Consider the following 21329-nt stretch of genomic DNA (forward strand, 5'->3'; position numbering starts at 1 on the left):
GATAGGTCCCTCCCCTCTCTGCGCCGACCCCGCGCGAGCAGTTGGCTGGTGGGCGGAAGATAACGACTGCGAAGAACAATAACAGCCTTCCCGCAAAGGTTAAGTCAGCACAGCCTGTAGAATCCTTCTGTTGTTGGGATGTTTGTCGGTTCATTCTAAGCCGATGCTTTCAATTGTCGATCAGTCATCTGTGCTTTTTGTTTCTTGAGTTGTCTTCAAACAAGGTTCGGGAAGCCGTCTCAACTGATAATACTGAACCTTGGCCAAGAAGTTTGCGGTAGTTTCTGCAGTGCGGGCATGACTCAAAAATAGTTAAAGCTCCTCGCATCTGCTCTCAGTTCGCCCAGCATGTGCGGACGAACCGGCCGTACGTCTTCGTACGACAGGGACGAGCGCACGAGTCTGCTGTCTGAAGAACAGAGACAGACCATGGGCTTTGTCACGTCGTTGAGGGGGTACCTCCATGCGGAGGGGTCCTCGTCGGCAGACCCTGCCAACGCGGATATAGCCGCATCGGAAGCACCTCGGGACGTTGAGATGGCTGGGAAGACGGACGACACTGTTGAAGATCACGATCATGTCAAAAAGTTTGACACCTCCGAGCCTCTTGAATCGGGTGTCGGTACTATCCAAGCTGCTCAGACATTATGGGGGAAGAAGGGAAGATGGCTCGTTATTATCGGGTAAGCCACATTACCAGTTGCCGTGTATGCAACAACGCTGTCGCTAACGTCTATAATAGTTTGGCCTTGGTAATGATTGTGTAGTAAGTAAAGTACACCATTCATACTGTCTCATGAGTTCAACGGTCTCTCCCTTTAACCCATTTGGCTAATTATCATGCAGCGAAATCGATAACACCACTGTCTACATCTACAACAACTATGCGACGTCCTCCTTTTCAGCTCTTTCCAAACTAGCGACCCTAAGCACCGCCAGCGGCATCGTCTTCGCCGTTATCAAGCCGCCAGTCGCCAAGCTATCCAATGTCATTGGACGAGGGGAAACCTACATCATGAGCATATCCTTTTACGTCTTGGGTTACATCCTTATGGCAACATCAACAACTTTCAATGCCTATGCTGCAGGCGTTGTATTCTACGTCGTCGGCCAATCAGGCACAAATATGATGAACGACATTGTCATCGCCGATATCACAACAGCTCGCTGGCGTGGCTTCGCTCTCAGCTTCTCCTTCTTCCCATTTCTCATCACGCCTTGGGCCGCTGCGTTCATCGTTGACGATGTCGTCAAGCCTGGTGGTATCGGCTGGCGATGGGGCATTGGCATGTTTGCCATCCTCATGCCCATCGGCGCCGCATTCATCATCACCACTCTCCTTTACTATCAAAAGAAGGCCAAGGACATGGGTCTCACCCCAAGACAGAAGACAACGCTTTACAGCTTCTGCTCTCAGATTGACCTGGGCGGTTCAGCCCTCCTATGCGCAGGCTTCTCATTGCTCTTGATACCGCTGACGTTGGCAGCGTCAACACCAAGCAGGTGGGGAACGGCATACATCATCGTCTTGATCGTGATTGGTGTTATTCTCCTCGCGGCATTGCCGTTCTACGAGCAGCGTCTGGCTCGGAACCCAATCATGCCTACGCGTTACTTCCGCAACAAGACAATTGTTCTTTGCCTCTTGCTCATCGCAAGTGACTCAGTCGGGTTCGCCTGCACACACACGTATCTCTACTCCTGGTCTACCGTTGCCCGCGGCTTCGCTGCCCGAGATGCCACGTTCTTCCAATACACCAACGGTGTGATGCAGTGCGTGATGGGAATCATCGCCGGCCTGGCAATGGCATACACCCGTCGATACAAGTGGCTGCTCATCGGCGGCGCAATCATCCGCCTCATCGGGTACGGGGTCATGCTTCGCCTCCGCGGCGCCGATAACTCCGTGGCCGAGCTTTTCATCGTGCAGATGATCCAGGGGCTAGGTTCTGGTATCATGCAGTTGTCGATTCTCGTGCCTGCGCAGGTCGTTGTGCCGCACCGTGAAATGCCGCAGATTACTGCTTTAGTTATTTGTTGTTCGGTCATCGGTGGAAGTATTGGAGGCTGCATAGCCGGTGGCATCTACACCAACACATTCAAGCCTATGCTGTACAAGTATCTTGGTGCCAGCGCTTCGCCGGAGCTTGTCGACTCTCTATTCGATTCCATTGTTGGCACCGCGCCTGCATGGGGTACTCCGGAGAGAAATGCGATCAACCATGCCGTAAGTCTTTCTGCCATGTTGCATGTTTGCCGATTCTTTATTAAGAAGCTAACCGTCGCCCCCAATCAAATAGTTTACTGATGTAATGAAATTCATGGTATATACCGCTGTTGGAGCCTCCGCTCCCGGGGTTATTCTGGCTTGGTTCCTGCCAGACTTTGTCCTACCGTAAGTCCACACACGATCTTGCATCGGCTGATGATGTGCCGCATACCTTTACTTACAACCTTCAAGTGACCGCAACAACATGGTTGAGGAGTAAAAAAAACGTCGACTCAATAGTCGTCGGAAACTACCTTACCTTACATCGCCAATCAGTGGCAACATCCGGAGACATTGTTGGTATCCCTATCACAGGGATGTTGGTTCGAACCGTAGGGTCCTGGGGGTGACGAAATATCAATATCTCTGTATTGATTGATTCTGCGTAAGGAGTAGAAGGGAGATTCCAACCGGAGGTTGGGTGGGTAGTCGAGGTCTAAGTGTACCCCCTCGAGGTGGCCCATGCTCTGCCCCTACTCGCGGTCAAATTGGACTTCCAATCCGACAACATATCTTCGTAAACGCATTTATGACAGGCATACACATAGACAAGGGCCGGGAGGCGTAGCAGAAAAGTCTTCGCTCCATAGACAAAGCAACAGATGAGCTCAACTATCATTATGATCATACCTTCCTTCCATGTCAACCTGTATTGTGCCCTGTGAGCTCACTGATTGGCCAGAGCCGTGATGATCCCGTTGCATTGATCATTCGATTAAGGTACCTCGGACCATACAAGAACTCAATATCTTCTCGGAAGCCGGGCATGAGTGGCCGTTGCCATCCTGTCTAGCAACATTGCATCAGACATATTTGTTGAGAGTCTACTGTGTGAATGCCAAGTCACCGTCTAGACTCGAATGACCTAGCGTTTTCATACCTGACACGAACCTCTCGAGAGAAGTCATTGACGTGTGCCAAGTCTGGTCGCCGTGAACCAACGGACCCATCAACTTTAATGTTAAAAACAATGTTTATCTTAAGCTTGATTTCATTGCCCATTCTTGACGAACTAGACCCCGCGCTCTAGCTGGTGAAACCAGCCGGACGGAGATCCCGCCAGCGGCGTCGCGCCGGGCCAAACTTAGTGACTTGGATCTCACCCATTTACGCCACCCCGCAACGCTCGTGCGTGCCCCTTCTTCCATTTCCACATTTCCATATTTCTTCTTCAGCTTCAGCATAAGCTTTCACGCGATGCAGTCCTCGGATGTGAGCCTACAGTCTGTGGGCTGTTGGTCGACGCTCACTTCTGCTTTAACACAGCAATCTCACACATCTATGAGACCTCTAGGCTCGACTACCACTGCCCCCATGCACCAATCCATACCGTACACTTGAGGCTTTCATAGGAAAGAGGATATTGATTTTACTTGGCAAAATAATGCTGGCCGGCCTCTACTTCTAGTTGTGATTCACAATGTTGGTTTCGTCATGAGACATAATATCGGCCCAAGAGAAGCCGCCGTGGATCGAACGAGTTGTTGGGATCTCTCAGCTACTTGCTCCAACCTCAAACACATTGACAAATCCAGACTTTCAGCTTGCTTCAGCCAGCTTCTGGTGAACCGCCTCAAACTCGATTTCTAGCTCTAGCCTGTGGCGTACAGCCTACCTCGAAAATAAGATTGACCTTTAGGCTAGAACTTTCAACAAGAACATATAGGGCGAGCGTTGCGGTAGCGTTGAAGCCGCCAACTTGGCATCGCGTGCCTCGAACCCAAGATCTCGGAATCCACCTCGTTGGCGCATCTCGGTCTGATGTATTTTCGCAATGGAAGCTCATCGCCAGGAAGGGACCAACGGCCTTGGCTTGAACTTCGAAGAACGTGCTGGACCGTGAACCGAGAACCAGGGACGGATCATCAAGCCACACAAGCAAATCCCATTCTCGCTCCATCCAATTCCGGTCGCAAGTGAGGCCCTGTCTCACAACGTGAAGCTTTCAATGTTGATAATGTACACAAATCCATCTCCGCAACAAGGAAGATGAATACTTATAAATAATCCATATTCTCACCTCGAGAAAAAGATATTCCTCCTCTTCATCACACTCACTCTCAAGATCACAGTCGCTTCTACATAGCTCACTCACACAGCTTCCTCGATCCAATTATTTCCCTCTTTCCAACAACTTTTCACTTTCAACCCAACCCAATCTCAAGATGCATATCCCTACTTTCGGACAGGTTGCCACCATTGGCATGGCTTTCTTCGCCGCCGCTGCATTGGCTGCTCCCATCGCCGAGCCCCTCGATGCCGACATCGTCGAGGTAAGAATACCTCTTCCATTCCTGGTCACGAAAACAAATAAGCTAACATTTCCCAGCGATCCACCGATCTTGCTGTAAGTTTTGACGCATCTACAACACCAATGCTGACTTCCCAAGACGTGGCGATTGATTTTCTGGACACATTGACTGACTTCTTGACCAACCAGGCTCGTGGCGAGGGACTTGCCTTCACCGCTGTCAGCGCCCTCGAGCAGCGCAACAGCAAGAAGAAGTGCAAGCGTACCAACAACAAGGGCTACTGCACCGATTCCGATGACGACAAGAAGGACGAGAAGAAGAAGCAGTGCAAGCGCAACAAGAAGGGTGATTGCTCCGACGATGAGGATGAGAAGAAGAAGGGCAACCAGAAGGATGACAAGAAGAACGACAACAAGTACGACGACAAGAAGAATGATGACAAGCAGAATGACGACAAGAAGAACGACAAGAACGATGACAAGAAGGATAAGAAGAAGAAGCAGTGCAAGCGCAACAAGAAGGGTGACTGCTCCGACGATGAGGATGAGAAGAAGAAGGGCAACCAGAAGGATGACAAGAAGAACGACAACAAGTACGACGACAAGAAGAATGATGACAAGCAGAATGACGACAAGAAGAACGACAAGAACGATGACAAGAAGAATGACGATAAGAAGAACGATGACAACAAGAACGGCAAGGACAACAAGGGTGGCTACTACTAAGCTTCCTGCCGAGTTAGAGATGAGGATGGGCTAACATACGGGTTGCTGACTGCTTAACTCCTACGTCGGACAATTACTTGCTGTCTTGTCTAAGGGTCTCAACCGGTTTCGCGTAGATCTATCCTCTCTCGACACATCACTGACAGATCTGGATGAGAGAGAGTTTCCTTCACTTTGTAAAATCACATTACCACATGTGGATACACTACGTACATACATATTTCATACATATTTATCCTCTCGCTTGTTTTTTCAACTTTCTAGGATGCCCATCGCTCATAGGGTATCCCACCAACTGCTAAATGGCTTCACTTCATCCGTCCCAGTCTTTCTCCAAGTTTGCTTCATTCCGAGAAATTCTTGGGCGTATCTAAGGGAAATATAGCAAAATTAGATAACGATTAGAGACGGACGTAGTGACATCATCTAGCAGTTGATGGGAGACGTAGTATGTGCTCCATGTCTGGCTTTTTGATTGAAAGGGGCTGAGATGTATAAATGTTGGTATCACAGGCGTGATAAATTTCCTCATGAGGGTGTATCTTCGGCAACAATCACGTCGATGTCCGTGATAATTGCTGTTGTTCTTGTTCTTCTTCCTATTTACATTGTGGGCAGGGGCCGATCGAAGTAGGTGGAGACGGCCTGGGTGGTTGCCCCACCTTAACCGGCCGTGATGACTAAGCCGGTTGTCCCACTTCGCCCAGGGCAGGCGCCAGCCAGCCCACGATACCTGCCCATTGCTCCTTATCAGCCTTGCCGTTCCGACAATAAACTATAGTTATCTAATGAGATGTCATTTACTGCCTGCAGGTACGTCACTGAATCAAGCGTTCATTGGCAGCTGGGCTTGGTAATTCGGTCCGCCTTTTTGACCCCGAACCTTTGGCTCAGGACAACCCACGATCCAGTGATGACCAATTTTCTGAAGGCATTAGGGTCAGAATCATCCCCAAATCCGTGCTCCAGCCAGCGCTTGACATCCTCCCACTCCAAGAACCCCAAGTTATTCACTGAGGCTTCCGTAATCAGTTTTTTGAAGAGTTGGTGTATAGGCCCTTCCCGAGGCCATTTGACAGGTGCCGAATACGGGTGTTTCCGACGGTCGTACAGCTCCTGAGTGATGAAGGGCTTGCCAGCCTCCTTCAAAATCCACATTTCACTCAAGGCTTGGCGGGCAGCACTGAGATTCTTCCACCATAAACTTGATCCGGTTCCGTCCGTGTCGCCCTCTGGCTGGTTATATGCAATTTTCAAGCTTGGGGGGAGACCATTGACGTATTCGACCAAGTGATGGTCAAGGAATGGCGGCCGTGCTTCGATGCTGTGTGCCATTTCGGTACGATCACCCAAACAGGTGAGGATCATATTGGGAAGCGCACCACGGGTGTAGTAGTAAAGTGAGGAGTGTAGCGTATTCCACTTTTGTTCCATGTTCTTGCGCACTTCAGCCGACATGGTCTCAGCTACACTGACCCTCATATCCTTTCGCCCATAGGAGTCTTGAACCCAGGGGGCGAACATGTCCGAGTGAGGCTGCCACTTGAGAGCGTTGTTTCCAATGCCGAGGTGTCGGGACTTTGGAGCCGTAGTTTCAAACTCGTGGTCAAACATGCCGACTCTTGTAAACATATTTTTGAGATCGTCTGCCATCTCCTTTTGCATAACTTCTCTTGCCTGACTATTCTTTGCCAAAGCTGAGTCTGGCCACGCGTAATCCGGTTCCAAGAGGAAGTCTGGCATCAAGAATGGGTACCCAGCGAAGTGTTCATCGGCCCCTTCACCCGTGAGAACAACCGGCACGCCATATTGTCGGGGTAGCGTAGAGAGACAGAACTTGCCGACGAAGTTGAAGTCGAAATGGTGGTGTTCGGTGTGGTAGACACATTCCACGAAGTTCTTGGCAAGCTCCTCCTCGTTCATGTCTTTTTTGAGGATTTGCACACCAAGCCAGTCTGCGGTACGCTGTGCGATGTCTGTAAATCCGGTTAGCTCCCTTACGCGCGACCGAGCAACAAGTCACAGTAGACTTGATGGGATAACAAACCAGCCTCGTTGAACCCAGACTCCTCAGGAAATTGGATGCTAAAGCAGGAAATTCGCTTTGTGGCGTCTTGGTTGCCAAGCATAACGCCCTCCTCTCGAACTAGCTTTGTCACGATTCCAGCAACAACGGAGGACTCAATGCCCCCTGACAGGTAGATGCCTACAGGCACATCAGCGCGCAGCCGAAGTCTTACAGCTTCGATGATTCTCTCTCTGACTTCCAAGATGATATCATCCAAGTTACGCGTTTCTACCTCATGCTTTTCATTCTTAGTTTGAGCTCTGGGTAAGTGGTGTTTCATGTGGTCACGTACCTTATCCTTGTACTCAGGATCCCAATACTGATGGTGCTTGATCTCGCCACTTCGAGTGATCTCGATCCAAGAACCTGGGTTCAATTTCCAGACATCCTTATAAACCGTATGTTCGGCTTGGAGAGAGAGTCCACCAATAAGGCCAGACACATTCCACTCAGGCTCCCAGCCAAGAGGTAAAAAGCCTTTAACTTCAGACGTCAACAGTAGTTGTCGCTCTGAGCCTTGGCCCACAATAGTCCAGTACATTGGCTTGATGCCAAATCGATCGCGAGCAGTAATCACGCGTCCGTCTCTTTCGTCAAAAATGACGAATGAGAATTCTCCTCTCAAATGCTCAAAGAATCCAGGAGCTCCGTGAATCTTGTACAGAGCGATCAAGACTTCGCTATCACAATGGCCCTTGAACCGATACCCATGATCTCGAATGCACTGTTCTCGAATAGCGTCATGATCATAGATCTCTCCATTGACGACGGCATGTATTGTTCCGTCATCGCTATGTAGAGGTTGCACACTGTCAGGCGTCAAGTCATTGATGGCAAGACGACGATGGCCGAGGCCTGTAGTTCAAGGAGTTAGTCAAGGGAATTCAGCTTGAGCCATGTATTCTTACCGATGGTTCCGTCGTCACTGATCCAGATACCCTCAGCATCGGGACCTCGATGAGCAATTCTTTCGGCTTTCAACCTTCCTCAATAAAGACTGGGAGATTTGCCTCGGTGAGACCATTTTCCTGACAACTCATCCCAAGTGACGCTCCATCTGGAACGATCAGTCCTGTCATAATGGCGCAGTGAAGTACACAAGTTGATGCAGTTGAGAAAGCGGATGATTCAGGTTCAAAGTCTTATCAGTGCTTGTAGGCCTGCTATACGGACCGGTTCTGTTTCGGTACGGCATTAGCACTGGAAGGAGGCTTGTCAAGTCGGCGGATAATAGCTAGCGAGATGCGAGGGCACTGCCACTGTCTTCTAGAGTTTTCAAAGTAGACCTCTCAGTCATCATGGGCCATTGACTTCGGTATGAAACCTTAGGTGAGTAAGCGAAGGCGAAGTTGTGAAAGCAAACTTTCCGTCCGAGACTTTATATGGACCATCCTAGTTGAGATCGGAGAGAAAGACCGGACGAAGAGATAGACTTTTGGTGGTCTGTGTTGTGTTGAACTCACGGATCAGCTCTTGAAAATCCTCAGATGACAGCCAAACGAGAAAACGAATCTGTGCCTCAACTGGAGCGCAACTTGAGCATCACTCTACACTCAGGATCACAACTCAACCACGAGTTCCTTCGGACAATGGCCGGTTGGCCCAATGGCAAGGCGTCTGACTACGATTCAATGTGTAATCAGGAGATTCTGGGTTCTACCCCCAGGCTGGTCAAATTTCATTTTTGACAACGGTAGAAAATGGCGCCAAAGTGCAGCCAGAATGCCGCTTATTAGGGCATGACTTTTGAAGGCTTCAGGGGACACCCCACATGACCGTTGGTAATGGAGTGGGCCAAAGCACGGTTCGTCGGTTGTTTTCTGGGCGAAAAGCTTGCGTTCACCGCATCGTCACCGGCTAACCGGTGGGAGTTGCCGCTTGCGTGGACGAGGTAGTATTACTATGGTAGCGACGATCCGACGCGTGAGCAGCTTGACGCGGTGCGGCGGTTCGGAGCCGGTCATACGCGTTCGACAACTCGGATGGTACCTGAATGACGGTGGTGATGAGCCATTGAGTGCATGTCAATTGTAATTAAGTGATCGAGAGCGAGAACGAGCGGATGCCATCATGTTTAAGATCTGGGGAATGACGGTGGTGATGAGCCATTGAGTGCATGTCAATTGTAAATAAGTGATCGAGAGCGAGAACGAGCGGATGCCATCATGTTTAAGATCTGGGGAATGACGGCTCAGAGTCAGGGGATGCTCGTATCTCGTCGGCATCACCGCTCCGTCGGCGACCCGTGGGCGCCGGCAACGCCGTGGGACCCCGGTCGGCACTCTCGGCTTGTGGGAGGGCTCTTGGCTTGGAGGCTCAGTTGTTCAGGGCTTGCCGTTCTCCTGTCAGTTCTTCAGGGCGGGCTTGACGTCCCGGGATAACGCCAAGGGGCCTCTCGCGGCTTCGGCAAGTTTAATCACTCCAGGTTTGATACATCATATAAGGCAGGGCAAAGCCAACAACTTTGATAAGTGCGAGCCGTTCACAATGCGATCGTGAAGTAGGCACAACGGCGCACTTCAGGCGCACTACAATCTAAGCAAGACGATCAGCAACCAACGCATAAAGTAAAATCAAACTCTAATAACCGGCAAGTGGAACCACTCACAGCTCTGCCCCTGGCCATCTACCAAACTCCCCTTGGTGCCTGAGTCGTATCTCGACCAGGGTGAAGGTTTCAACCGGGACTCGGGTCTCATGCTGCCCCCACACAATATCGAGTTCCCCTGGCTAAAAGACAGCGGACGAGTGATCACGACAGACGTCAACGGTGCTGCGGATGAGCCAGGTTGGTCCCTCTGGCCACTGGGTCAAAAGTGCCCCTAATCCTGCAGTGGCCGAGCCGCCGGGTCCTGTCTCCTTTGGGCCCCGAGATGCTTCGAGAGGGAACTGGAGTTCAGGGATCTTTATCAATACTAAGGTCCAAGTGAACCGTGCCATCTCCAGCGGCACGCTGTCGTTCGAACTTGTCCCCTTTCAAGTAGTGTTGTCCCCCATCCCCTCCTCCACAGTTACCTAAAACTCTTCCTCATCCCAAAATCGACCGCTTCTGAATCCGATAACCCGCCCCGGTGAACGCATTGAAAGTGTTGGACATATCGAAAAAGAAACCAATGTTGAGAATAAGTTTGGCCAAGGCGTTGCCCTGCTAGAGAAAACAAACAAAAAAGGACAAACACGATTCCCGACGCGATCGTGCGTCGACCGAAGACGCGGCGAAGATGTCTCCGAGACATCGGAATCGAACCATCCCGACTTCTTCAACGATCCTCATCTCATACCTCGCGTCGATAACTCATGCCACATTCACCAATGACTTTTCAGCGTATCCAGAAGCAGCGAGATCATGTCTCGACTCCGCCGCTGCCGCGTCCGGGTGTACCGGTAACACGGTGACGGAGATGAACTCATGCCTGTGCGGGAATGGCGGAAACTTTGTGCTGGCGACGTCACAGTGCGTGGAAAAAGAGGCAAAAGACAAGCTTGACGACGTTTACGAGATGCTTCTGACCTCCTGCACGGACTCGAAAACGCCACTGGGCATTTCTCAGGCACAATTCCTAGACCCCGACGACGACGAAACCAAATCAACAGCCTCTTCCTCATCTACTTCTCAAAGCAGCACAACACTATATACCTCCACGACCGCACCGCCAACCGAAAAACCAGCATCCTCAACAACATCGACATCGACATCTCTCACAACGTACAAGAGCGTTGCACCAGGAGGAGTCACAGTTACGGTGACGAGAGGAGTTGAGACAGTGCCGACTGGGACGGCAAGTGGAAAGCAAGGAAGCAATGCCGAAGGGGACCAAACTACCACCGGCGATGAGGGGCCTGGTCATACGGCTCTTGCTGCAGGACTTGCAGGAGGACTGGCGATCCTATTGGGTGTTTTGGCGTTCTTTTGCTACAGACGCCGAAAGCAGCGCAAGGAGAGAAAGGGACAAGTCGGTGCTGGTGGAAAATTCGCAGCCTTATCCAGCGCGACTAGCCTCACCACGATGTCGGCTTCACCGCCGCAGGGGCAGGCGACAACAGCATATCACGGTGTAAACGACCGACGGCCCGATACGGCAAACACGATGAATATGGCGGTGGGCACTCCGGGATGGAATCGTCAGCAACAAGAGCCACAAAGTCCCCAACATTGGCAGAACAACAACTCTCCTGGGCACTACGGCCAGCAAGCAGGAACCTGGCCGTCACCAGTTGCCAACGGGGACGGGGCTACCGGAACATGGGGGGTTTCGCCCGTCTCTCAGTATCGTCCAAACTCATCCAGGGGTCCCGAACCGTCACCACATACCGGAACCTGGAATGCGCATGCCGCTGAGATGGCAGCCGCTCCGGTTCCCGCGCCCCATCCTTCACATCCCTCAAATAACACATACTCTCCCGTCTTTGAGTTGCCGGGAGATCAAATACAAGCCGTAGAGGCAGACTCGACACCAGTCGGCCATGCTCAGCCTGTGGTGCAACCGCCTTCGCGTTCAATACAATCGACGCCAGCTCAGATGCAAGCACAACCGGCGCAGCCAGCACCAGCACATCACGGAATGCCGAGACAGATCGACGACGCACTTCAAATATCGCGAGTAGAATTGCCGCCGCCTCGGTACTCAGGCCCGTCATCACCAGATTGGGTCAGCGAGGATAAGAAGTTTGGCTAGATCAAACGGGGGGGCCTTTTGGCCCAGATAGCTCTTCAGCATAAATGATATTTTATAAATCTTGTAATATTACCCATATGTAGACTTCAGGGCACCACTGCCGACATGATGCATAACCCTTCAAATTTCACACAAGATCAGCAATCAACCTCTAAGGGCTTGTGATGTCATGACTATGCTTCCGTAAACCAGGGTACTAGTAAGAAGAATCATAACAGAGAAGCCGCGTAAGGCGACCCTACCAATCGACTCCGTTGCAACCAAATTGTAAAAAATAAGAGTAAGCAAACGCAACTGTCCCTGGCAAAGCTCGAACTTGCGATCTTTGGATGTCCCAGGCTTCAAGCCGAGTCATAATAATCAATTAGGTAATAATATGAGACCAACGCTCTTCCAACCGAGCCACAGAGACGATGATTGGAGAATCACTCACGTCACACGTGTTTCCCATACCTCTCTCTGCTCCTCCATCCTTCAATGTTCCTCGCGTTGCCCAATGAAATCACTAAAACACTGAAGCCACGCTGGGCCGAAAGGCAGAATGAGCCGATTAACGAACTTGAATGAAGAGGCCTCTTGTCAACCTTATCAAGCCACAGCATGCGGGTGTCGTGTTCCGAACGCGCGTCTCAACACCGCTAGCCTGTTCTGTGAACTTGATTGGGTCGGCCGAATCCTGCGGCTGAGCTACCAAACCTACGAGAATGCGGCGCAGGACTCCTGCCTAGCATGATGGCTGTGTATCCAATCAAGACTTGGCATCTGACTGTTCATAGCATCATCCCACCGTTCGACTGATTATCGGCGGGTCAGGCAACCCCCTGCCTCTATATTTAACCATAAATCACCCGCCCCCCCCCCCCCCCCCCCCTAACGACCAGGACCAGCGCCAAGAGCAATAGTAGAGCGTAGACGTGATTAATACACTACCGAAACTCCGTCTTCGATTGAAGATACTATCTCGAGCTTGATAATGGCGGGCTTTTCTTCAGCTGCGGTGACATCAAGCTGTGATGACATCACTCACCGAATTGTCTCGACTTCAGCTGAGCTCGACAGTCTGTTGAAGGCCATCGACCCGGGCAGTACAGCAGCGCAGCACTTGATTTCGGTATCGGCAAAACTCGATCAGCTTAGAGATACCACGGAGCAGCTCCGGCTGTCCCTCAATGAATCCTCTGCCATATCTCCCGGTCTTCGAAATGCACTGGCTATCGCTATTCAGCCTTGCGCAGTTGCTGCGGCTGTCGTGGACAAGCAGATACATAGACTCGATCCAGGAAACGTGACAGGCCTCAATTCCGATGTGATTCTGCAGTACGAGGACTATTATTTGACGAACACTCGCTTATTCGCACAATTCGTCTCCGTGGCGCATATGTGAGTCTCACAAGATGATTCGATCTCCTTGTTGTCGCTAATCCAATCACTTAGGTCAACTGTCACCCAGCAGGATGCAAGGCTCTCATCTTCTGACGGGCATGGAATGTTAGAATCAGCAGTAGAGGCGTCTCAAATTGTTCTGACACGCAGCGACATACTACAACCCTTAGACGAAGCTGGTCATTCCGCCTTTGATATCTCAGCTATTGCCGGAGAATTTGGGAACGACCAAGCAGATGAGCCGCCACCGGACTACACGTCTGGGAAAGCCAATAAGGGGAAGAGCAAGGCATCTGGCCAATTCTTCTCCTCGATTTCAAGCTCTTTCAAAGCGATGACGGCTGGCTTACGAGCCAAACCGGAGCCCATGGTCATCGCTATGTGCCAGGCCGCCAAGAGCGGCGATGTGGGACATCTCAAAGGCTTTCTTTCGCAAGGGGTCAACATCAACGGCCAGAACGAAGAAGGATTCACGCCGCTCATTTGCGCCATCAGAGCCAACCAGATGAAAGCCGTCGAGTTCCTCGTCAAGTCTCAAGCCGATCGATCAACCAAGGACTCCTGCAGCGGCAAAAAGAAGCCCCCTCTTTTTCACGCCGCCGAGTGTGGCTTTGTGCCAATCGCAGAGTTTCTCATCAATCATGGTTTCGAGATGAAAGAGCGTTCGTGGTCTGGACAACCGTACTTCATCGAGGTCGCAAACAGCGACCAGCTGGACATCATCAAGCTTTTCTTGCGACGAGGCTGCGATGCCAACACAGCTGCAATCAGTGGCCGCACCATCTTTATCCACGCCATACTCAGCGGTAGTCTTCCACACATAAAGCTCCTGCAGGAGTTTGGAGCCGACGTCAATGCTCGCGATATCAGTGGTCAGCCTGCGCTCCATATGGCTTTAGGACAGAACCGCATGGACATCGTCACGTTCCTGCTGGAGCACAGCGCTGATCCAAACACTATGGACCTTACTGGCAGCACGATGATTATTTCCGCACTGCACAAGAAGAAGTACGATCTTGTCAAGGCCTTGCTATCCCGCGGCGCCGATCCGAACGCCACTGGGTTAATGGGTAAAGGCATACTGTGGACCTTGTTGCAAAACAAAGACATGGAGGAGGGCATCAAGATCGAACTCATCCAAACACTTCTGGCACGAGGAGCCAACCCAAATCAAGTCGACAATTGGGGAGAATCCATCATGAGCATGGTCATCACCCTGGGCAACACCGATCTTCTACGCATGTTTCTTGCTCACGGCGGCAATCCAAATAAGAAGGTCAAGGATACGACATTCTTGCTCTACGCCATCGACCAAAATAGACACGAGGACGTCGAAGTGCTCCTCCAACACGGGGCGGACCCGAACGAGGCAGACACTAAGGGCAGAACCCCCTTAGTCGAAGCGCTTCAGACAGAAAATTACGCCACACTACAAGCAGTCCTCGCTCACGGCGCAGATGTTAACAAGATGGGCCAGATTAAGCCGTTGGCATTGGCGCGATTGCTTCAGAACCAGGAAAATATCAAGTCGCTGACAGACCGAGGTGCCCAGGCCCCAGAACGGCCGGCGGCGGCGGCGGCGGCGAGAGCACCGTCCACGCCAGTCAGCCCGAGGCGGCCAGTTGCGTCAGCTACCCAGAATCAACCAAGTGAAAGTACGGCCGATATGCCACCGCCTTACGTGGAGACTAGTGCTTTGGAGGAAGCTGGGGCCGCGAGCCCACCAAGCAGCGCGAGGAGACTTATTCAAGTTGGCTCCTACAGCCTGCAAAAGTCGAAGTGAACGCCAGGACCTGTGCCCAACATCAATAGAAAGATTGGAGTTTCAGGAAATGCTCAAGGTGCGAATTATGTTAAGGTGCTGGAAGGGAGGGGCTGGAGGGCTATGTCACTAATGAATATGGGCGGGCATACTCCTTGCACTGTAATAATACTAGACCCCGTACTTCATAATTATTGAATCCTATTAAGAACCAATCTAGGCATTGAGAAAGAATGCTGGAGAAGAGAGCATGCATGAGGCATAATAATTTGGAGAATTTGGTGTGGGATTTTGCTTCGAACAATTACTGTCAAGTCATATCCTGATTCTGGCTGGATCTCAACCATTTTACATCATCATCGTGGATCTCAACCCTTGATGGCAGTCTTGATGATCTGCTCTAACCCCCCTCTGCCTATCGGTTCGATGCCAAGCAACTTGTTGTCAGTCACAGGGAAATAACCAGCCTCTGTGCCGATGAAAGCACGATTAATAAACATCTCAACCACCTCCTCGCTGTGGTCCCCCTTGATCCATCTTTCGTGAGCAATCTTCTCCAAGTCCTCAGTCCTCGAATGCTTGATTTCCCAGTTCCCAGTTGGGTCGATGCCTTTGGAAATCTCAACAATCTCTTTTTGCATTGTTTCAACACTGCTAATCTTTACTGGACGGTTAGCTGTCTCCTCAAGATGAGTGAGGATGCCGATCACAGCTTGTCCGATATGAGGCATGGTTGTTGCGCAGAATTTGACGTCGCCACCATCCTTGATGTGGGCTTTCTTGCCCCTGACATCCACAAGAAAGTCAAGTGCGTACCCAGGCGCCAAGAAAGAGACATTCATGATGATGGTGTACGAGAATGATGGCCTTGCAGCTACCTTTTCATCAAGGTATTCGCGAATGGCAATCTTGGGCTGGTAGATGGGTATGACAGCCAGCTTGGGGTTCATGGTGTCATTGCCATACTCGGAAGGAATCATCCTTCGCATGCCAGAATTGAAAGCGGCATCGACAACGTTTCTCTGGATATGGATTGTGTCGAATGCCAAGGCTGAAACAAGAGCGTCTTGTCCTTTGAGGGCAGCTTCGAGACTAGGGACTGACTCGTAGTCGACTTTCTTTACTGTAACGCCAGCAGGGAATTCGTGGCGAGACCCCTCACGAGTGAGAACAGTGAGCTCAAATAGATTCGATTTCAGTAGGACATCAAGAAGAACGCGTCCTAAGAAGCCGTTTGCCTGCAACGCTCGTCAGTTTCGGGATATTTCGATCATTTGATTGATGTGGAACTTGGGTGACTTACACCTGCAAGGGCGACAGTTTTGACTGGAGGTGACATATCGACAGACAGTCAGTCTGTGAGAAAGTCAACCGAAGCGGTTGTCAAAAAGAAACCTTGGAAATGCTGCGTCAAGCTACTCGTGGGATGAACCTGCAAAGATCGGAGACCAATAGGGCTGTGAAGAGTTGGAGACTAGATTAACGAAGCATGTCAGCCATGTTTAACCACAAACGGCTATGATGGCTTCGCTTCCTCGACTTTATTTTCGATTGATACACATATACAGACCCGACGTCTCGGCCTGCATCACGCCGGGATCATCACACAGCCCGTGTAAGCCCACACATTAAAGTTTACCGAGACCGCCTGTCGGATAGACGGGTCACCGGCGACGGGCTCCTGCCTGTTTGGAAATACCGCATTCAGCGGAGCTCTAGCAAAAAGGCCAAGGAAACGACGATCTGAAGTCTCAGGGGCAGGATTGCCCCGGTGAAAAACGCGCGCTGCGCAGGCGGATTAGAGACCTATCGTATGACTGAACCAGGCAACGAAGCATCGTACCAAACAAGTAACAACTGACGACCCTGGTATCATCCCAGCCTGATCCAGCTTGGCTACCACGCAACGAGGACGAGGTCAGAATGGAAAGTTATACCGAAGGCTTCAAAGGCCACCTTGTTAGAACTGGGTTCTTGACACGTCAGGCGAGCACAGAGCACCGAGACCAAAGGCCTCGGCTTTTTTAAGGATGAAGGAATTGAGAGGACGGAAGTGCCGGCCGTAGAAGTGGAGGATATGCGACCTTGATATTGTGTTACTTCACATGGCGGAGTTATTGTGCCTTGGTATAATGATGGGGGCAAGACAACGAAAGAGGCCTGGGTATAAAAGTCCTCATACCCTTTATCCGGCCGCCTAGTGAGACAGAGGTGCTGGTTGAACCGAATATATATCAAAAGTCTTGACAGGCACAAGCACATACCATCCTATCATATTAGAGTCGACTCTCATAATCATGTTGATCCCAGTTTTGACACTCGTTGCGTCGCTTGCAGCTGTTCTCTACTCCCTTTACATCATCGTTTCTACACACATTCTCCGTCACCGCATGAAGAGAGAATATGGCACTCTACCACCCAAGAAGCTACCTCAAAAGGATCCCATCTTTGGAACTGATGTGGTCCTCCAGAATCTGGCTGCTGCAGAGAAGTTCGGCAACTTCCCTCTCGCCTAATTTTTCTTAGCATCTACTATCAGTGTAAGAGGTAGGCTACTACTAAAGTCCTTAACAGCTGAAAACCCTTTACCTCTCACCTCTAACGCCCTACCGCGATGGCTTTATAGCCTCCGCCGGGCCCTGGCTCGCCGCCGGCTCCCTCGGCCTGCCCTAATCGAGGCTCCGGAACCCCTCTAGAGCCGTCCCTAACCTTAAGGGCTAAATACTACCGCGGTACCAAGGCCTAGCTATCCTAGCCTAGCCTTATAAAAAGCCAGCCTAACGCCTTTATAATAACCCCCTTACCGGCTAAAGGGCCCTTAACTATAAATAGAATAGTTACTAGAGCTATCTGTCACGGTAGCAGGCAGGTTGTTTGGCAGGTGGATGCTGGGCAGGCGGATCAGACAATCTATTGCTACGGGCAGGCTCTATCCTAAGCAGGTACAGGCTCTGTTGACAAGACGTAGCTCAAGGAGCTACGTTTCTGGACATGCGCGACAGAATACAGGATGCAGAGTTTTATCCAGCCTCAGGCTTACGTAACCCGGCCACCGGATTACTCAACACCAACCTCAAGGTTGGGGTCTAGGACAGCGGGTCTGTGACACTTTCGTAATATAGGTATTACCCTAGCGCATTTTATTTTTAATTTATTAACTATAAGCCGTCTTTAATGGCCTAAAGTACCTAACGTCTAAGGGCTGAAGTAGATGAGACGAATGGGCCGGCATGTAGAGTGTTACGCCCGCCGCAACTTGTCACTGTGGGCGCGTAGCTATATATGCAGAACAAGGGACAATGATGCCGGAGTCATCATTATCGAAGCTTTTGCTTTGTGCCACAGTTGGTTGCCTTGTCCAGCTCGTAACATAGAGTATGACGATATTGTTTTCCTTATAATATATTTTAAAGTCTATAGAGTGGTGATTTTCGTGTCTATTGATGACGAGGAGGCGATAATTATTAGTTATATACGGTTTTATATACTAATTAAAGTGCTAGAGCTAGCCTAGGCCTCTTTCATTTCTTATTTATCTATTTTTAGACGTTGCAATGACCTAGTTGCGTAGGAGATATGTTTTTATATACTAAGTAGAGAGGTGATATTAGCCTATAATAATGATGTACGGTAGAATGCTATAGCCTGACGAAATGATGGCCTAAATGACTAACTATAACTTATTTATAATTACTAGGCTATGTTATTTTTGTGTTTGAACGCCTTTCGGCACTTATAATAACTATCCTAGATATAATCTAGCTTATTATAAACCCAGTTGTTACGGCCAGCTAGTCGTAGGGGTAGTTTGCAGAAGTTGAGGCTGCGGAACTGGTAACAGTAATCGTAGTCGGGGATAGCTTCAGGGAAGCTATGTCTGTCAATCGTAAGGGTAGGTAAGGCTTCGGTGATCAATCGTAGTCTTGTCAAGGTAGTAGCTGAAAGCGGATGTTAATCCTGATACGAAGTTAATTGCTGAAGAGCTATGGAAGTCTGTCCTAGAGTCCAGCTCAAGTCCATTCTTATATACAAGTCCTGATCCTGAACATGTCCCTTGTCCCTTGGGTCGTCTTGGGTCATTCTGATCCAGAATGATCGTTTAGCCCCCAAGTCGTGTTGGATCATATTGATCCCAAATGATCCTTATCTTATCATCACGTGACTTGTACCATAGTTCTTCCGTTCCGTGAGAGGGTGCCTTGTGTCCCCTTGTCCTGTGCATGTATGGCGTATCGTAACCGTCGTAAGCCTGCGGGGCAGGCCCTGTTCTTGGTCGTGCATGTTGGGTCGTAACACCAGTCTTATCAAAGTTATAAATATTAAAGTCTATAGTTAATGCCGTATTTCGTAATTATATTTGCTATAAGCCGAAACTATATGTTTATTTTGTCTAGATCTTTATATTGGGCCCTCTTATAGTCGTATTTATAAAAAGAGTATAACGTACATGATAAGCGAGTGGGCCAGACAAGCGAGTGGGCCACTCAACCACGACCACATGACATGAAGGAGCAAATATCAACACCCACCTCATGGATTCAATCCAAACTATTCAGAGTCCTCTTCCTCAGACATTTCCTCATTGAATCGACATGTTCGCGCATTGTGACCAGTGTTCCCGTAGACGCCATATCGTCGTTGGCCCGTCTCAGTCCTCGGTCGGCGACCACTACTCCGGCGCGTTTCCTCCTCCACCTGGGCTGTAGCCTCTCTCTGCGACTGAAGGTCCTCTCCTTCAGCTATAGTGAGGCTTCCTCCTTGTCGGAGACGGTTTTTCTTAGCTCTCCGGCGTCGACTAAGTAGGTTGTTCTCCTCTCGAAGGATCTAGTTCTCGGGTCTTAATAAGGCGATTTGGTGCATGAATCCACGAGCCCCCTTAGATAGATGCTCTATAGCTTCGATAATTAAAGTTAGTGAGCTATTTTGATAACGGAGATTCGATTTTTGATGAGTTCTGACTGAGAAGATGCTTCCGTTAGGTTGTTTAGTGTCTGAGAAGTCCATACCGGTGGTATTATCGGGAGGGATCCTGGAGGCGTCGGAGTGCATAACTTTATATCAAGCTTTGAGAGCACACTCTCTGCACTCAAAGGCACAATTCCTGCCCCTCTGAATCCTCCCTAGATGTTTTTCTCCGTGATCGCTTGCGTGAAAGCCTTGTGAAACGCCGGGAAAAAGTCCTCTTTAGTAATATACGTATTACCCCGACGCATCTTATCCTCGATTTCTCGACCATACGCCGTTTTTAAAAGCCCAAAACATCTAACATCCAAGGGCTAGAGTAGATAAGACGAATAAGCCGGCATACACAGGGTAACGATGTTGTTCTTCTTACAAAAAATCTCGAAATCCGCGGAGTAGTGACTTTCGTATCCGTCGACGATGAGGAGGCGGTATTGACCCTTTATACGCGGTCTTGTATACCGTTCGAAGTACCGAGCCCAGTCTAGACCTCTTTTATTTATTTTCCATCCATTTTCAGACGTTACGATGACCCAGTCGTGTGGGAGACCGGATTCCGTGTACCAGGTGGAGAGGTGATATTGGCCCGCAACGATGATGTACGGCGGAACGCTGTAGCCCGACGGGCTGATGGCCTGAATGACCGTAACCCATTCACGATTGCCAGGCTGCATCATTTTCGTGTTTGAACGCCTTTCGGCACTGGTCACGACCATGCCGGTTGAGATCTGGCCCATCATCAAGCCAATCTCGTCAAAGTTGTAGATATCTGAGTCTACGATGCCGTACTTCGCGATTATGTTCGCCACAAGCAAGAACCACGCGTTAATCACGCCCGGATCTTTGCATTAGGCCCTCTTGTAGTCGTACTTGCGAAAACGACGCGTTCGCAACTCTGGTTATCGCTTTACGAAGTTCGAAGCCCATCGCTTCCTAACAGGGGGCGCGTCACGATCAGCGAGCAATCGATTTGCCATTTCTTCAACACCGCGAAGACGGGGAGGAAAGCATCTGGCGTCCAGGTCGAGGATATACTCAATCAGCTTCTTCTCTTCTAGTAGCGTCAAATTCCGTGAGTTGGGTATGCTATCACGTCGTGATAACGTTCCCTCTAATCTACGGCCTAAGGTAACGCGACTGATGTTACAGATCTTTGCCGCGGCCCGAATACTAAGATTTCGGTCTTTCTGGGTAGCCTGAACCGCTAAGTTTAATTGGGTATCTTTGTTATG

The 21329-nt window shown here is 50.1% G+C and overlaps 6 protein-coding genes and 2 non-coding genes across 8 annotated transcripts; 5 read left to right on the forward strand and 3 right to left on the reverse strand.

Annotated features, from left to right (window-relative positions):
- Positions 1-348: 348 nt before the first annotated feature.
- On the forward strand, positions 349-2308 carry BDP81DRAFT_328071 (major facilitator superfamily domain-containing protein; the record flags this gene model as incomplete). Its single annotated transcript, XM_060585187.1, has 3 exons — positions 349-683; positions 743-766; positions 847-2308. 3 exons carry the CDS (start codon positions 349-351, stop codon positions 2306-2308), a joined length of 1821 nt encoding a protein of 606 aa, XP_060441371.1.
- Positions 2309-4434: 2126 nt separating this feature from the next.
- On the forward strand, positions 4435-5246 carry BDP81DRAFT_397670 (uncharacterized protein; the record flags this gene model as incomplete). The annotated part of the gene is made up of 3 exons (XM_060588354.1): positions 4435-4542; positions 4599-4616; positions 4710-5246. 3 exons carry the CDS (start codon positions 4435-4437, stop codon positions 5244-5246), a joined length of 663 nt encoding a protein of 220 aa, XP_060441372.1.
- Positions 5247-6080: 834 nt separating this feature from the next.
- On the reverse strand, positions 6081-8354 carry BDP81DRAFT_409277 (asparagine synthase; the record flags this gene model as incomplete). Its single annotated transcript, XM_060589075.1, has 5 exons — positions 6081-7222; positions 7294-7552; positions 7607-8169; positions 8223-8267; positions 8348-8354. 5 exons carry the CDS (start codon positions 8352-8354, stop codon positions 6081-6083), a joined length of 2016 nt encoding a protein of 671 aa, XP_060441373.1.
- Positions 8355-8905: 551 nt separating this feature from the next.
- BDP81DRAFT_t269 lies at positions 8906-8988 on the forward strand. Its single transcript has one exon. It is a non-coding gene; the product is annotated as a tRNA-Arg (tRNA).
- A 491-nt stretch (positions 8989-9479) lies between these two features.
- BDP81DRAFT_452848 (uncharacterized protein) lies at positions 9480-11990 on the forward strand (the record flags this gene model as incomplete). Its single annotated transcript, XM_060592782.1, has 4 exons — positions 9480-9605; positions 9925-10102; positions 10149-10294; positions 10485-11990. 4 exons carry the CDS (start codon positions 9480-9482, stop codon positions 11988-11990), a joined length of 1956 nt encoding a protein of 651 aa, XP_060441374.1.
- A 295-nt stretch (positions 11991-12285) lies between these two features.
- On the reverse strand, positions 12286-12402 carry BDP81DRAFT_t273. The gene has a single exon. It is a non-coding gene; the product is annotated as a tRNA-Met (tRNA).
- Positions 12403-12874: 472 nt separating this feature from the next.
- Positions 12875-15520, forward strand: BDP81DRAFT_381311 (ankyrin repeat-containing domain protein). Its single transcript, XM_060586883.1, has 2 exons — positions 12875-13370; positions 13425-15520. Exons 1-2 carry the CDS (start codon positions 12964-12966, stop codon positions 15154-15156), a joined length of 2139 nt encoding a protein of 712 aa, XP_060441375.1. The 5' UTR covers positions 12875-12963; the 3' UTR covers positions 15157-15520.
- BDP81DRAFT_327955 (uncharacterized protein) lies at positions 15504-16474 on the reverse strand (the record flags this gene model as incomplete). The annotated part of the gene is made up of 2 exons (XM_060585176.1): positions 15504-16373; positions 16439-16474. 2 exons carry the CDS (start codon positions 16472-16474, stop codon positions 15504-15506), a joined length of 906 nt encoding a protein of 301 aa, XP_060441376.1.
- Positions 16475-21329: the final 4855 nt, after the last annotated feature.

The sequence above is a fragment of the Colletotrichum phormii genome (assembly GCF_030913505.1).
Source record: "Colletotrichum phormii strain CBS 102054 chromosome Unknown BDP81scaffold_20, whole genome shotgun sequence".
NCBI classification, from domain to species: domain Eukaryota; kingdom Fungi; phylum Ascomycota; class Sordariomycetes; order Glomerellales; family Glomerellaceae; genus Colletotrichum; species Colletotrichum phormii.